This window comes from Panicum hallii, chromosome 9, assembly GCF_002211085.1.
Source record: "Panicum hallii strain FIL2 chromosome 9, PHallii_v3.1, whole genome shotgun sequence".
NCBI lineage: Eukaryota > Viridiplantae > Streptophyta > Magnoliopsida > Poales > Poaceae > Panicum > Panicum hallii.
Window position 1 is genome coordinate 6,846,656 of NC_038050.1, and position 16,473 is coordinate 6,863,128.

The 16,473-nt window shown below is 42.4% G+C and overlaps 2 protein-coding genes across 2 annotated transcripts; one reads left to right on the plus strand and one right to left on the minus strand.

Moving 5' to 3' along the window:
* Positions 1–1,944: 1,944 nt before the first annotated feature.
* LOC112874179 (probable serine/threonine protein kinase IREH1) lies at positions 1,945–13,256 on the plus strand. The gene is made up of 18 exons (XM_025937372.1): positions 1,945–2,717; positions 3,701–3,768; positions 3,866–4,051; positions 4,197–5,534; positions 7,198–7,370; positions 7,498–7,732; positions 8,806–8,898; positions 8,973–9,113; positions 9,185–9,277; positions 10,030–10,240; positions 10,341–10,426; positions 10,697–10,785; positions 11,535–11,586; positions 11,680–11,736; positions 11,810–11,983; positions 12,156–12,233; positions 12,596–12,760; positions 12,846–13,256. Exons 1-17 carry the CDS (start codon positions 2,093–2,095, stop codon positions 12,677–12,679), a joined length of 3,783 nt encoding a protein of 1,260 aa, XP_025793157.1. The 5' UTR covers positions 1,945–2,092; the 3' UTR covers positions 12,680–12,760; positions 12,846–13,256.
* A 638-nt stretch (positions 13,257–13,894) lies between these two features.
* Positions 13,895–15,532, minus strand: LOC112874180 (DNA-directed RNA polymerase I subunit RPA12-like). The gene is made up of 5 exons (XM_025937374.1): positions 15,350–15,532; positions 15,214–15,254; positions 14,445–14,504; positions 14,303–14,359; positions 13,895–14,215 (listed from the first exon to the last, which is right to left on the minus strand). Exons 1-5 carry the CDS (start codon positions 15,465–15,467, stop codon positions 14,141–14,143), a joined length of 351 nt encoding a protein of 116 aa, XP_025793159.1. The 5' UTR covers positions 15,468–15,532; the 3' UTR covers positions 13,895–14,140.
* Positions 15,533–16,473: the final 941 nt, after the last annotated feature.

Sequence of the window (16,473 nt, forward strand, 5' to 3'; positions counted from 1 at the left end):
TCCTATGCATCTACATGTATATTTATGTTCAGATACATTACAAAGTCTATAAATCTAGGAAAACCAAAACGATTAATAATTTAGGACAGAGGTAGTAGTTACTAATTAGAACACATTTCCTTTGTATTGTTATGCTCGCACTCTTTTCTCTGTCTCTTATCATTGTCTTGCTCCAACACCGCATGCAGTTCGATCACTAGACGATGCAGAGAAACACTTTTACACAGAGAGATCAAACATGATCTCTACTTGCACACTCCCTCTCTGTGCTCATTTAACTCCATGATCTCAAACATGATATCTACATTGTATGGCAGTTTAGCTTGTCCATCCTGATTTACCGGTCACTGCATTTCTATCACTACTCATACTCCTTTCTCTCTGCGCATCTAACTTCATCCCTGTATGCATACCTATAATAATTATAGAGGATTCAAAACTATTGGGTTATATGCAACGCAGACGCTAATACTTTCTCCGTCCATAAAAGAATGCAACTCTCACTACTACAGAAGCGATCTTTGGTCCTCGTTATTTGTTCCGACCAGCTTTGGATTCGGGACTAATAAAGGCTTTAGTCCTGGGTCCAACGGCTAGGGGACGGCGGGGAGTTTTAGTCCCGGTTGGAGCCACCAACCAAGACTAAAAGTCATCATTTAATCTCGGTTGGTGGCTCTGATCGGGATAAATATTTAGTTTCGGATGTTAATACCAACTGGGACTGAAGGATGACCCTTCACTCCCGGTAGGTGGCTCCAATTCGGACTAAAAGGATCTTTAGTCCTGGTCGGTGGCTCCACCGGGACCAAAGGGTCCTTTATGGGTTAATTTAAAAGGATTGCATCTCATTCAAAGGCACATGCGCTGTATAGGTGGGATAGTAAGGAAGCTGTGCGCGAGGCAAGAGGTTTTTTTAGTCCAAATCATGTGTGGACTGTAGGGTTGGTTGTGCTTGAGCCAATTTAATTTTGGAAAAAGTCCATTTTACTCCCTTCAACAATTCACTTTCTCCGTTTAACCCCCTGAGAAAAATTTAGGCTCAATTTACTCCCTCAACAATTCCAATTAGTCCAATCTACCCTCTAATGATGTTTCTCCTTTTTATTTCTCCGCGTGTGAATTGAATTTTAAGTTCAAGTTCTATGAGTGGATAGAGAACATGATGCCATATGTTAAAAAATATATTAAGAATTTTTCATAGTTATTTTCATGATTTGAAAACATTTAACACAAAATTTATCACAAAAATACAATTCTGCATGAAAAATATTCATGAAAAAAATCATAATGTATTTTTCTAGCATAGTGTATCATATTATAAGTTACATTGTTCAAATTCTACTTGTAAGTGGAGAAATAAAAAAGAGAAATTCATTAGGGTAGATTGGACTAATTGAAATAGTTTGGGGTAGTAGTTTAAGCCTAAATTTTATTTAGGAGGTTAAGTGGACAAAGTGAATCGTTGAGGGGAGTAAAATGAACTTTTTCTTTTAATTTTTTGGTTTGCTTTAATAATCGGTATTGAGTTTATTTCTCTACTAGTGCCTCGCTTCCTGAGGAGTCAGATAATTTAAAATTTGATCAAATTCTTACAAAATTACTAATATTTATATCTCCAAATAGATTTAATATAAAAATATATTACACGATTAATCTGATGATATTTATTTTGTAATATAAATATTAATAATATTTTGTATAAATTTGGTTAAATTTGAAATTTTTTGACTACATGGAAAGCGAGAAGCGAGAGTTGCATTTTTTTAAATGGACTTAGGGAGTACACCTCGACCCATTATCACTAATATTTTATCTATATTTTTTTAATACTATCTCAACTCACTGCATATCTCACGCCGTTAGTGATTAGTCTCAGCACATGCACGCCTGCGGTCACGCAGGGGGAAGAAACACTACACGGAGTCCTCCCTACTGGTCCCAGCATTTTCCTTCCGGTGTCCCCGCTCGCACGCTCTCCTCTCTACCAGTCCGTCTCTCTGGCGCTCGCTTCCCTTCGCTTCGCTTCCACCACCTGTTCGACGAAACTCCTCCCCGGCGGGCGGGGCGGGGAGGGGCGGGCCGGGCCGACGCGATGGTGTTCAAGGGCCGCTTCTTCTCGTCGCGGCATAAGTCGTCGGAGTCCTCGTCCAGCCCAGACGGCAGCAACAGCCCGCGCACGCCCACCTCGGCGCCGCCCTCGGGCTCCGCGGCGTCGCCGGCGTCCTCGTCCTCCTCCAGATCCGACAAGAAGAAGACTAAATCGGAGACTCCTAGAAAGCGCGACAAGCTCTTCGGGTCCGCGGCCGCCGCCCCCAAGAGCGCCTCGTCGAGCCCGGCTGGTGATGGGAGGAAGGGGTCCGTGGCGCAGCTTAGGGATGCGGGCGGCGGGGGCGGCGGCGGCGCGTCGGCGGCCGCGCTGTCGCCGATCCTGGCGTCCTCGCTGGGGCTCAACCGGATCAAGACGAGATCCGGGCCGCTGCCGCAGGAGGGGCAGCGCATGGCCGCTGTGCTCGGGAGCAGCAACCTCTCACGCGGGCAGGGCCAAGCGGAGCCGTCGGCTGCATCAGCCGGCGTCGGCGGGAGAAAGGGTGTGAGCTCGTGGGCGGTTTCGAGTAGCAGTGGTAGTAGCAGCCGGGGAAAGGGGAAGACGGCCGAGCTGCCGATGCGAAGTGCGGCTGGGACGAGCTTGGGAGCAGAAGGGAAGAGCGCTGTAAAAGGTTAGCAAAATTATGTCCCTGTTTTTTTATTCAAAGAGCAGTTTAGTTTGGGGTTATCCAGCACGCCCTGTAAGCTGGTGAGTGATTTGTCGAAGCTAGGGGTGAGAATTATACCATGTTGAGCGAGGCAGGGGAGGAGGGACAATGGGCAAGCAAACGCTAGTTCCTCTAATTCTTACTAAGTTAACTGTTTGAGAAAAGCGGTTGACATAGAGGTCTTAAGCTGTTAGAAGTTGAGATTACACAATTCATCATGCTCTGTGGTATCCATTTACGGAACTTGAAACACTGGTGCAAGGAAGAAAGTTTCTATCTGTTTAATGTGAAATCCACAAGCTAGAGAGAGTTATTATTCACAAGTGGAGTTAGCTGTTGCTTGCTCTTTTTGGTGCTTGAACATAAGGCATTTCTAATGAACTCATAAGCCCTGTTTATTCCTATATATACAGTTTGTTGGATCTGTGCTTGATTGATATGTTCTAGCACATGCTAGACACTGTTTACGCTATAACTTCCTTGACACTTTAGCACTGTGTATAGAAGCTGTGGAAGTCAATTTTCTGTTATGCTTTAAAAAATTGAACTGTTCGAAAAATGAAATCTTAGCACACTGGATGATAGTTTGTGGTTGAGTGAGAATGCTTTACGACAACTATACATCTCCTTCTACCCCAACTAGCTGATCATTATGTGACCTGTGCTTATATATTTCTGCAAATCCCACATGAAACTGCATTATGTTTATGTTAGGCTTGCAAGCAACAAGTCTTGCTTTGACCATTGGGCTGCCCAGATTACACTATCTGGCAGCTGCAGATTTGATCGATAAAAATTGGAGTCAAATGCTTCTTCTGTATCAGAGATATGTTGTTTGTGTGTGTGTTCATATTCTTTTTTCTCCATTAATTTTCCCTCTTTTGGAGGCCTTGTTCTATTTTTTTAATCTCTCTGATACATGGCCATCTAATCCATCTCATACACAGATAAACCTAGTGCACTGCGGAACCATTCAGGAGATCTGAGGACACCGACTCACATACCAGAGGCTGCGGTAGTGATATTTTCATGTGTTTCTTTTTTATTTTCTATGACTTACAATTAAGTAAACGATGGCTAATGTATTGTTGCCTCTTTTGCATGCATTTTAGTGTGCATATGATCCGTGTGAGACGCCAAAGGAATCCGAGTCTCCACGCTTTAAAGCCATTATGCAGGCTACAAGTGCACCGAGGAAGAGAGTCCCTGCAGATATAAAAAGCTTTTCACATGAGCTGAATTCCAAAGGGGTGCGCCCTTTTCCTTTTTTGAAACCTCGGGGCATTTACAACTTAAAGGTAATCCCAGTCCACGGTCAGTGTGAGACAAGGGCCATTGTTGATATATGTGTATTTGATGTCTTCTCTTTTTCTCTCCTTCACACGTTCTAGTTTTTCAAGATTTGTTAAATGATAATAATATTGTCTCCTGTTATCTGTGCAGGAGGTGATAAAAGTTATCCAGGTGAGATTTGAGAAGGCAAAGGAAGAGGTAAATTCAGATTTGGCAGTATTTGCAGGAGACTTGGTTAGTGTAATGGAAAAGTATGCAGACTCTCATCCTGAGTGGAAAGAAACCTTGGAGGATTTGTTAATACTTGCACGTAGCTGCTGTGTCATGACACCTGGGGAATTTTGGCTTCAGTGTGAAAGTATAGTGCAAGATTTGGATGATCATCGTCAGGAGCTCCCAATGGGCGTGCTGAAGAAACTGTACACTCGGATGCTTTTTATCCTTACAAGATGTACAAGGCTGCTCCAGTTCCACAAGGAGAGTGGCTTTGCTGAGGATGAAGTTGTTATTGATCAGCGTGATAAGATTATACAGTCTGCAGATAGGCAAATTTTAGCTCAACCAGGTGTGGATGACACAACATCCAGAGCCAGTAAAAGCGACGCAAGAAAATCATACAGTCAGGAGCAGCATAATTTGAAATGGAAGCGCAGCCAGGAGATAAAGCCTGTTAAGCTTCTTCAACCCCTTGATACAGATATTAAGAAAGAGGCTGATTCTCCAACAAAAGAACGGATGTCTTCCTGGAAACCTTTTCCATCACCTGTTATAAAGGCCCCAAAAGAATCTACCCCTACTAAATCGGAATCACCTAATAAGAAAACAGAAGCACACTCTACAGTTAGTAGCCATGTTGAATTAAGCAGTCCAGTCGAATCTATACCACAACAACAGCTTCCTTCGAAGCATCAACATAAAACTTCATGGGGACACTGGTCTGACCAGCCTAATATTTCTGAAGAGGGTTCAATAATGTGCCGCATATGTGAAGAATATGTTCCAACACATTATGTAGAAGATCATTCCAGGGTCTGTGCAGTTGCTGACAGGTGTGATCAAAAAGGTGTTAGTGTTGATGAACGTTTAATCAGAGTTGCAGAAACATTAGAGAAGTTGGTAGAATCTTATTCGCAGAAAGATCTTCCAAATGCTGCGGGCAGCCCAGATGTTGCAAAAGTTTCAAATTCAAGCATCAATGAAGAATCTGATGGTCCCTCTCCAAAACTCTCCGATTGGTCTAGAAGAGGATCTGCCGATATGCTCGACTATCTCCAAGAGGCTGATAACACTATTTCATTGGATGACATTAAAAATCTTCCTTCAATGACATGCAAGACTCGTTTTGGACCAAAATCTGATCATGGGATGGCTACATCATCGGCGGGAAGTATGACTCCTAGATCTCCATTAACGACTCCAAGATCAAATCATATAGACATGCTTTTAGCTGGTAAAAATGCAATTAATGAGAGTGATGATCTTCCGCAGGTAAGAGATACAGTTTTTATATTTTGCTCATCTCTTTTCTCTTTTGCTACCTGGTCATTATGCTACAAATTTGACATTTGATGCATGAATGGATAAGTAGCATCTATGTAATTATTTGTACTGGCGTAATGTGCAAGCTATCGACCACAACAAAAACCAACAGATTAGATCGTTCTATTTGTCTGTTGTTTCTGGTAGTTGGTTTTTTCCCATACAACTGATGCATCATATCACTTGGCAAAAGTAAGTGAACATGTATCAGCAGGCGCTTCATGCAATTTGAAAACAATCAATAGGTTTATTGTATTAAAGTCTATTATATTCGATTAGATTACTGCATGCTATCCACACTTTATTAAATGCTGGTACATTTTATCAATATGCCATATATCATGTGTGCTGCTTTTAGTTTAAGTACAGTTGTCCTGATATGCAGGCTTCTTAATTAAAGGTGTGAAAATTAGAGAAACACAACTATCTTCTGATATCTCACTTAATCCTTCCCTGGTCACCATGATCAAATTCTAATCCTAGTGACATTTCACATTTGGTAGGGACGTAGGGCTGTAGCAAAACCGCATTATGCAACTTTGTTCGCATACCTTGTGTGTACCTCTTGAAATTTGATCTTTGTAACTTGTTGATAGTCTATGAAATATTAAGGACATACCACTCTGTTCAATGGGACTCCGTAAACCATTCATTCCCCAAGTACCCACATGTCAGTGTGGCATCGAGTGGAAGTCCTAGAAATTTCCTTGTGGTATATTTTCACTAGGATTAACGAAGCCAATGGAATTAGGCCCTGCCATGAAGCTTGAATATGTTGTGGACGCTTTCGTTGGCAAGTCCTACACATGCCGGAAGCAGCAGCAGCAGGCGTCCACGGCTTGAGTTGTTAGGCGTCAGTTTGTCAGTTTGTTAGTTTTGAGTCTTTCTTATCCATGGTTGTGAGTTGTTAGAGTTTATGAAAATGCTAGCTATTTATTAGGAGTGGAAGTTGGATTTCTTAGGCGTCCACGGCTTGAGTTGTTAGACGTCAGTTTGTTAGTTTGTGGAATCTTTCCTATCCATGGTTGTGAGTTGTTAAGAGTTGATGGAAATGCTAGTGTATTGTAAAGTGGTGTGAGTGATAAACTTTCGCTAGAATGCAGAAGCAGTGAAACTATACCTTGGAAGTTTCAGAAATTTACTGACTTAGGGTGCCGAGAATTATTTGAAGGAAGTTTGTGACATGGTCAATCGGTGATAGCTTGATAGTCTGAGATGTCCTCTGCACTGGTGGGTGTCTGAAAGAACAGATGTAAAACTGCTGTGATATGTGGTAATGCTAGAGTTTGTGAGATTAGATGGGAAGTCGGCAACACAAGGGATACATGATCCCGACACATAAGTCATGCAGAAATGATGGTTTATCTAAGAAGTGTAATGTCACAGGCCTTGCTAGCTTAAGATGTAGATCTCTTACTCAGTACTAGTTGAATAGGTTCTTATTCTTGTGTTCATATTATTCCTTGTTTGGCTGTAAGGAAAATGAATTCAGTTATTAACATTATATTCTGGACATCTGACTCCACCTTGAACTCTATACATCAAATTGTAAGAGTTGCTATAATAACTTCAATTTATGAGTTGCTATAATAACTTCCTTCAATTTATGCAGATTGTTGAACTTGCTGATATTGCACGATGCATCGCGAATACTCCTCTGGATGAAGAAAGTGCATTATCCCAAATGGTTACCTGCATAGAAGATCTTCAAGAAATTGTCAGCCGCAGTAAGCATGAGGCCCTTACAGTGCAGACATTTGGAACACGAATAGAAAAACTACACCGGTGAGACTCTTATTTGGACTTCTATTTTAATTAATATCCTGACCAGATAATAAAAGTTATTCTTGCGGGCCACTTTGTTTTTCGAAGCTTATCAACGGCGATGTTACTTTCTTGTATAATCCTTTAGGGAGAAATACCTGCAGCTATGTGATTCGGTCGATATCGACAAGGTTGATTCAGCGAGCACTATAATGGATGAAGAAGATGACGTTGTTCGTAGCTTGCGCGCAAGTCCTGTCCATCCAGTCAAGGATCGCACTTCAATTGATGACTTTGAAATCATAAAACCTATCAGTCGCGGAGCATTTGGACGTGTTTTTTTGGCCAAGAAAAGAACTACCGGAGACCTCTTTGCTATAAAGGTATTGATTGGCTGACCTTTTTTTTCTTTCATGCAATCATGCACACCTTTCATTAGGCACTGGTCTTGTGGTTCATACCCTGGAAGTTGTGCAAGTGGTTCAGGCCCAAAAGTCGAAACTTTTCTTTATTGCTTCGCAACAGTAGGTTTGTCCAATCACTTTGTTTTCAAGTCCCGTGCACATATTTCTTAGTGCTGTGATTCTGGTCCAACTAGTTTGATGTCCTAGTGTCACCTTTGGATCCACAATGTGAGCCTGGCTGGTGCCCGCACCATCAATTCTTTAACAGTTCACCTGAGGCTACACTCAAGCCAAATGGCTATCACTGATTTGTCTTGACGTAGCAACACGACGGTATTCCTAGAGATCACTTTGCACCATATACAAATATGTTCACCCATTATCATTTGACTATCCAATTAAACATTAGCATTCTTATGCTGCAAGTTGTAATTGAGTTTCGGAATTATGGTCATCGCTTTGTCTTGACATCGTAACAGATTACAATGTTCTTTTCTCTACTGCATATCGTCGGAGAGCTCATGATTGGTTGGTACCTGATAATGTCAATTACAGATTCAGACCACACCCTGTCATTGTTTGTGCTGTTCATGTGCTAGCGTCTTTAGTATAGCTTTTAGGCTGAAGTGAATTTAATGCTAATGATGATACTTCTGGTGTGGGTATCTTGTTGAACATATAACATCTTGCTTGCTTCTTGCAAGCATTGTAGTCTAAGATGTCTAGCAAATAGCAACACAACAACAGCAATTTTCTTCTGGGTTTCATTCCATCAGAATGGCTGGATTTTTATGCTGGGTGCCAAGCCTGTCACAACTAACAATCAGCTATGTCCAAACAACATAGGAGGGGATCTGGCTCTGCTGAACATAGGTGGATTTCTAGCAACAAGCGATACCATGGCACCAATTTCACTAACATTTCTCAACTTACTTTTGTGTATAATTATAGTAGAAAATTGTCTCGTACATACTTCAGTGCACCTTGCTTCCTTTCATTTCAGGGCATACAATTTTATTCGCTTATTTAACAAGATATCTTCCATTAAGCAGGTTCTTAGGAAGGCAGATATGATTCGGAAAAATGCTGTCGAGAGTATATTGGCTGAACGTGATATCTTGATTACAGTCAGGAATCCTTTTGTGGTAAGTGAACCTACAAATCTGACCCTGTTTTGGAACGTTATAATTTGATTATAAAGTTGTCGTGCTTTTGGAAGGTACGCTTTTTCTATTCATTTACCTCCGTGGAGAATTTGTATCTGGTCATGGAGTACCTAAATGGAGGGGACCTTTACTCATTACTGAGGAATTTGGGATGCCTGGATGAAGATGTTGCTCGTGTATATCTTGCAGAAGTTGTAAGTTTATAGTATCTAATAGTTTTCTATCCTTTTTGTTCCCTCTGTCTCATAATCAATTTATCCTGCAGGTACTAGCTTTGGAATATTTGCACTCTATGCACATAGTTCATAGGGATCTAAAACCTGACAACCTGTTGATAGCCCATGATGGACATATTAAGGTATGGTGGCATGCACATGGTCATTAAATCTTATCTCCTTGTTATATATTTTTATGTTTCATGTTAGATATGGACAAACTAAAGTTAATTCCTCATGCTTTTCAATGGCAAGCTCTAACTTGTGTCGTATGACTGGTTGAAGATGTTTGATGTATCAGCAATTTGGTATGTGCAATCAAAATGTGTAATGGTAATGGTTCATAGCAGTTGTAGAACAGCATGTACTAGATTTCTAATAGGAAAGAACAGGGGCGAAGCCAGGTTAAAAATGACCCTGGTAGACACTATTGTATAGAAGAAAATTAGTACAATTTACATGGTAAAATTGAGTCAACCACAAGTAAATTTTTGTTTAGCCTGGTGCATGTGCACCATGGTAAGTGAACATAGCCTCGCCCCTGGGAGAGAATAGCCCGCATATGCACGTGACTATTGAGGTCAGTCATTTTTGGAGATCATGATGGATGATTAGATAGTTTGTGATGCCTCTATATTTTTCTTTTGGACTTTACATACTGATAGAAGGCCTATGCTGGTATGCTCAAATCGTGGAGGTTATTTTTTCTTGAAGAAAAATGGCACTTAGTTTTAGTTAAGTGGTGTTATTTACTGTTCAATTTTCATGTCACTAATTCAATATCCTTTGCCTTTTATATTTCTGTGGACGTGCAAACTCATTTTTTTAATCTGACATGGTTACTTGTACTATTGTATTTTCTATTTGTGCTGCTTATTAATGTTCATTTCTTCAGTTGACAGATTTTGGGTTGTCCAAGGTTGGTTTGATCAACAGCACAGATGATCTATCTGGTCCTGCTGTTAGTGGATCTTCACTGTATGGAGATGATGAGCCTCAGATGAGTGAACTTGAGCAAATGGATCACCGAGCTCGGAGACAAAATCGTTCTGCCGTTGGAACTCCTGATTATTTAGCACCAGAAATCCTTTTGGGGACAGGACATGGTAAATGCTGAACAAATTCATTGTTTAGGCTCAGTGTACCTATTCACTTTTTACTACCTGTTTGATACTAACTATTTTATCATTCTGTATATCCTCCTAGGTTGCAGTGCAGATTGGTGGTCTGTTGGTGTCATTCTTTTTGAGCTCATTGTTGGTATACCTCCGTTTAACGCAGAACATCCCCAGGTATTGTCATTAAGTGAATGATTCTTTTGCAGCTAGATTATCAGTCTTCCTGTAAATTTTTACATGGTTATAACATCAAATTATCAGTTTAACACAGTTGCAGCCAGCCAGGGTTTATTAGATATTTTCTGGAAATAAATATCCCTTGCTAACGTGTGCTGCTCATTGGAGCAAATATTTACTAATATACTATTAGATTTTCTCTACAGATTAGTGATCTGAAAAAACTTGGTTTGGCTTAACATTATTCTTACAATACTTGTGCTGTAGACAATCTTTGACAATATTCTGAATCGCAAAATACCTTGGCCACATGTCCCAGAAGAGATGAGTGTGGAGGCACAAGATTTAATTGACAAGTAAGAAATATTTCAAACCATTTTTAGCACTCAATTGCTTGCTATAGGATTCCATCTTATAGCTCCTGTTAAAATGTCTATGTCGTAGATAATTGTGCTTTGGTTAAACGGATCTTATAGCGCACACAATTTACGGCTAACCATATCATAATTTTGCATGCTCGTGCTGCATTTTTCTTTTCCTTTGCAGCATTCTTTTCAACTTATTGTTCCAATAGTCTTCAAATACCATGCATGACTACAGATGCATTTCATCCATCTTTTTTGAACTATGCTTCAAAGAGAACTTAATATGGTGTACCATATTTTAATTATTAAATCGTCATTTAAGTATTACTTGTTTCGGATAATGTTATCTTTTAGATTCTGAGAATGGGAGCATCAAACTGTTAACTAGAGGGTACTTTTGTAATCTTACTCTTGGGGCAGTTGCCCATGAGAATCTAGATAGCTTGTCATTTCCAGTTTGTATTTATAGGATAATGGCGGCATACCAACCTATATTCTATCCCCTTTCAGTTGTATTCTGTTATTTTAAATTACTCTAGTTTACCTCCTCAGAGGTAGGACTTTTCGCAAGTATGTATGTTGGGATCTTGTATGTGACAGTCATACGCCACCAACGATACAAATTTCAATTGCAGTGCTACTCATCTAGTTCATGCTCAATTTCTAATTATTTCAGCAAGTTAGTTTCTGATAGGATTGAAGTAAAACTATTCTGAAGATCTTACAAAAATTCTGTCCAGATTATTGACAGAAGATCCTCATCAACGACTAGGGGCGAATGGTGCCTCAGAGGTACTTTAAAGATGCTACAGACCACCTTTCTTGGTAAATTTGTTAAAAAAGGCTATGATATGAACATGATGTTGGGAATCTTGTTTCTTTTAGGTTAAAAGACATCCCTTTTTCAAAGACATTAGCTGGGATACCCTTGCTAGGCAGAAGGTGAGAAAGGATTCTTCAAACTTGTAGCGCATCTTGTTTATGTGTACCAGGAATAACAGAAAATCATTTGCAGGCTGCCTTTGTTCCCTCCTCAGATAGTGCATGTGATACTAGCTACTTCACTAGTCGCTATTCTTGGAATCCGTCAGATGAAAACATATATGAAGCGTACGAGGTTGAGGGTTCCAGTGATAATGGAAGCCTTAGTGGAAGCAGTAGTTGTGTGAGCAACCGCCAAGATGACATGGTATGAGTATTTTTCTTATTTAGTTGCTGAGCAACAAATAAAAACCTTAACATTTTAAGCAATGTAGGAAGTAGAGAAAAAGAGAAGTCAAAAGAACACTGTATTTTGAATAGCTGATCTAGCTTTATGTTCTTAAGTTGCTTTGCTAACTGTTTCATATATTGTGCAATAGGGGGAGGACAGCGGTGGTCTCAATGATTTTGAATCTAGTGCAAATGTCAATTATTCTTTCAGCAACTTCTCATTCAAGGTAAGACTACATCCACTGGGAAATTATTTCCTGTGATGTCCTGACAGTGATTGAAGCATGGCAACCTCCTATCGTTTCACTAGGCTTTGTTCCTTTCATTTAGTACCCTCTCAATTTTAGCCACGTCACTCTTCTATTTGTCTTGCATCTCAGCAATAGGCAAAGTCCATATTTGAACAAGTAGTAAATATCACCTTTTGTGGTGTTGCTGTGATTGTAGTATCGCTGTAGTGTTCGAGAAAAAATTTTTGTAGTATTGCTGTACCCATGAGCCAGATACTGCACTTTTAAGACATTATCCATTGACAGCTTGCCTAGAAGATTGTACCACGAGATTCTTCTAACATCATTTCCCGCTGCAGAATCTGTCACAACTTGCTTCCATCAATTATGACTTGCTCACCAAAGGAATGAAGAACGATCTGCCGCCAAGATCGGAAACGTAGCAGTCAATCTAAATCTGGATTGACTCATTTGGAGTAATCCAACAGTTTACAAGGTGCTCGCGTGACGTAGGTCTTGTACATGTAAGTATATCACCTCTTCTATTTGTACTTAACTTTCTCCTCTCAAAATGTTGTTTTATCTTAGCTGTTAGCGTCATTTTTGCAGATCAAAGTGTGAGGCATGGTCTGTTCTTATTGAGGCTGTTCCTACATCTCGCTGAGCCGAGTACAGTTTTGCTGTTACCTTGTTTTCATGACAATTGCCATGCCATCGTCAGTGAATCATCCTTGACCAAATTTGGCATGAGACCTAGGAGCGCTGTTTTTTGTTTCTTTTTTCCGCCCCATTATCAGCCTTGGGTTCGTGAAGGTTGGTCAAGGTTACTGTGTTCAAAATTCAACCCCTCAAGATGTAGGTGGGTTTGAGAAATTTGCCATTCTGGCATATAATCGACAATGGCTCGTTAAGCTGGCAGCCAGCAGGATTAATTTCTCTGCGGCAAGAACTGTTCACAACATTTTGGTGGCCATGGAACCGGTCGAAAAAAGATAGCAGTTCGCTATTTTCTTGGTGATAGTATTAACTTGAATAACTGCACATTAACAACTTCTCAGTTTCTGTTCACAGACCAGGGACGTCATAGAAGGATATAGGAAATTGCCCAGGAATATATACTGATCATTGACTTGACCGCTCGCAGTCAATCATGTATCTGACCCCCTGGCAGCAACAATCCAACGGCTGTTTACACGTAAGAATTAGGGTCTGTTTGGAGGAGCTAAAGTTTAGTGTTAAATTTTAGCATCTATTAGCACTCACACCTTTGCTAAAGTTTTTTAGTCTTGGCTAGACTTTAGCCCACCCTGTTAGCACTCCTAGTGTTAAAATTTAGCATTTTCACCTATTAGCGCTTCGATCCAAACAGGACCTTAATTCTACTGTTACCATAATGATTTGTCAAACATGATATTGCATGCAAAAGATGGCAACCTATTTATAAAATCGTGACCTAGAATCTGTTAACAGAAAACTGAAAACATTGCAGCACCCCCGATCCAGTTTGTCATTTTCCGTAACACATTAAAACTATAATAAGCCATTGCTGGTAGGCTAGCTCAATCTCAAGATCAATTGTTGTTTAGGTTTGGAATGCTAAAAAGAAGGGAAAGATTAGACAAATAAAAGGACCAGCAGTTATTTCGAAAAAGACCAAGTAATTCAATGAGCACGCTTCAGATATGCAGCTTTCAGGTCAATCACGTTTAGAAAGTAATGGGAAAGTAGTAGCACTTATTACGGTACGTGCTATTGATATAAAATACACGAGTAATAATCTAATCCTCAGTACAGAGGTTCCATCAAAAAAGGAGTTTGGCACAAAGCATGAGTGTGCACATCCATGTAATACACTTGAGCAAACATATTGCAACTATTTTAATCTGTGAACTTTGTGCCGGCACTCAGTTCTCTTTGAACGTGTGACGGCACTCAGTGCACTCGTAGAATGTCGTCTCTCCCTCGTCTGCTGCACGCACCTGCGATTTCAGGTGTCAAGAGACAGAATTGCAAACGGAAAACAAGTAAAGAATTGGCCATCCAGTGCTGAAGGATCAGTTGCTCACCTGTCTAGAGTAGTATTCAGCTTTTGAATGGTTGCACTTCGGACAGGTTTTTGATGTCTAATGCAGAAATCAAATTTGTGAAGAGCCCGGAATAATAAGAATTTATTTGACTTAGATCATATTTGAAGGACAGAGTACTTACCACAGGTCTTCGTACCAAAACCTCCTCAAACGGATCGATCTTTAGCTCCCTTCGAATATCCTGCAAATAGCATGTAGTTAAAGACCAGAAGCATATTGACAGTTAATGCTGTCCATGTTCAACATGCGACAACACTTCATTCCTGCTTGGACAAAAGAACAGAGTATGAAGTCTAGAAATCTGAAATTTCCTTTTAGTAACTATGGCAAACTGTGAAAGCTTAGTCTGATAACAAATCCTTATATAATCCTCAGTCAGCATAGAATATACACGCAAAGCTAGAAATCATCAGTGCCTAGTTCAATTGCTACACGAGATTTTGTGCTAAATTTACACTAGAATTCACTACCGAAGTCAATTTTCCATAATGTAGGAAGTATGACCTATGCGGCTATGCTGTGCATTGTACCTCTAGTATTCTCTCAAAAATCAAAGGAAATTCACCCTAAGGCCACTGGCTTGGCAGCTTGGTTGGCAACCTGGCATAGCCTCCTTAAGGGGGAAATTTTGATAAAATGGACAGGAGCGGAGAAAACTTTATAAAAAGAAAAATTAGTCAGGCATGCAAGCATCGTACAAATCATTCACTGAATTTAACCCGACTCAATTTGTTCCATCAGATGACCATCATATACTTGAAAATACTTCTTACAGTCACAGAGGTCGCACATTAGAATTCTTCTAGGACTATGGTTTCCGCTCTAGATTGAAATACAAGGCGATGAGAAAAGCATCAGGACTGCTACAGAAAGAGAGCCGTGAGTTTTACCTCGGCGGTGACGGTGTACCGTGTTTCCTTCCCTTCAATCTCTGCAAAATGGGGGGACATTCCACGTTATTACCAATCAGTCGGGTATATCAACGAAGCGCCAGTGGAGGAGGAGAAGGCGGCGGAGGAAGGAAACCTTTGGCCTTGCGCTTGAAGCCGCAGAGAGGGCACGAGGCGGAGCGGACGGAGTCGAAGGTGAGGAGGCTGCCGCACACGCCGCAGAAGAGGAAATCGCGAGCCTGCCAGAACGCCATGGCTGTCGCTTGCTCGGTCGCCCGGTTCACCCCTACCCTCGCGCTATGCCGCCGCCGCCCCTAACCGCCCGCCACAGAGCAAGAAGCCTGCATTTAGGGTTTTAGTGGGCCCTAGGTTGGCCCAATGGGCCTGCCTAACTCGGAAGGGCCTCGTGACGTGCCACCTCACACATGCGCCTAGGGATGGCAATCGGTCGGACGCCCGTCGGGTTTCGGACCCGACGGGGGTGGGTTTGGGTGCTGTTTTGCACCCATGGGTCCGTCCAAACCCGACCCGGGCGTGGGTTCGAATTTCAAATCGGATCCATGGATGCCCATCGGGCGCCCGAAAAGAAGCCTTTTACGAGTTTTGGCCCAGCCCAACAAGAGTAACCCTAACCCCCCTACCCCCTTCCCTCAACCCCCCCATCCCTCGGTACTCCAGCAGGCAGCAGCCGCCAGCCCCCAGGCGCCACTGCCCAGGCGCCCACCAGCACTCCAGCAGCACCAGCACTGTAGCAGCCCGTCGCAGCGTTGCCCAAGCCCGACGCGCCCCTGCTCCGGCGGTCCGGCTCCGCCCCCCTGCTGCGCCACCCCTATCCACCCCCCAACGCGCCCCCAGCTCCGGCGGTCCGGCCCCCTGCTCCGCCACCCCGTCCGCCCCCCCGATGCGCCCCCTGCTCCGCCCCCCGACGCGCCCCCTGCTCCGGCGGTCCAGCGCCCAACCTGCTGCCGAGCCGCGTACCTATGCCCACCTACCGCACTGCCGTGTGGCAGAGGCAGTGCCCGTGGCGGGGCTCGCGCGGGGGGCAGCGGGCAGCGGCGGCGACGTGTGCAGGGGGAGCAGCAGCAGCAGCAGGCGGCAGTGGCGCGCGCGCAGGGGGGCAGAAGGCGGCGGCAGCGCTCGGCTGCAGCCGCAGGGCGGCGCGGCAGGGGGCAGCCGCGGGCTGCAGCTTGAGCGGCGGAGCTGCGGCTGCCTGGGCGTAAGAACAGGAGGCGGCAGCGGACATTAGGGGAGAAAAGAGAG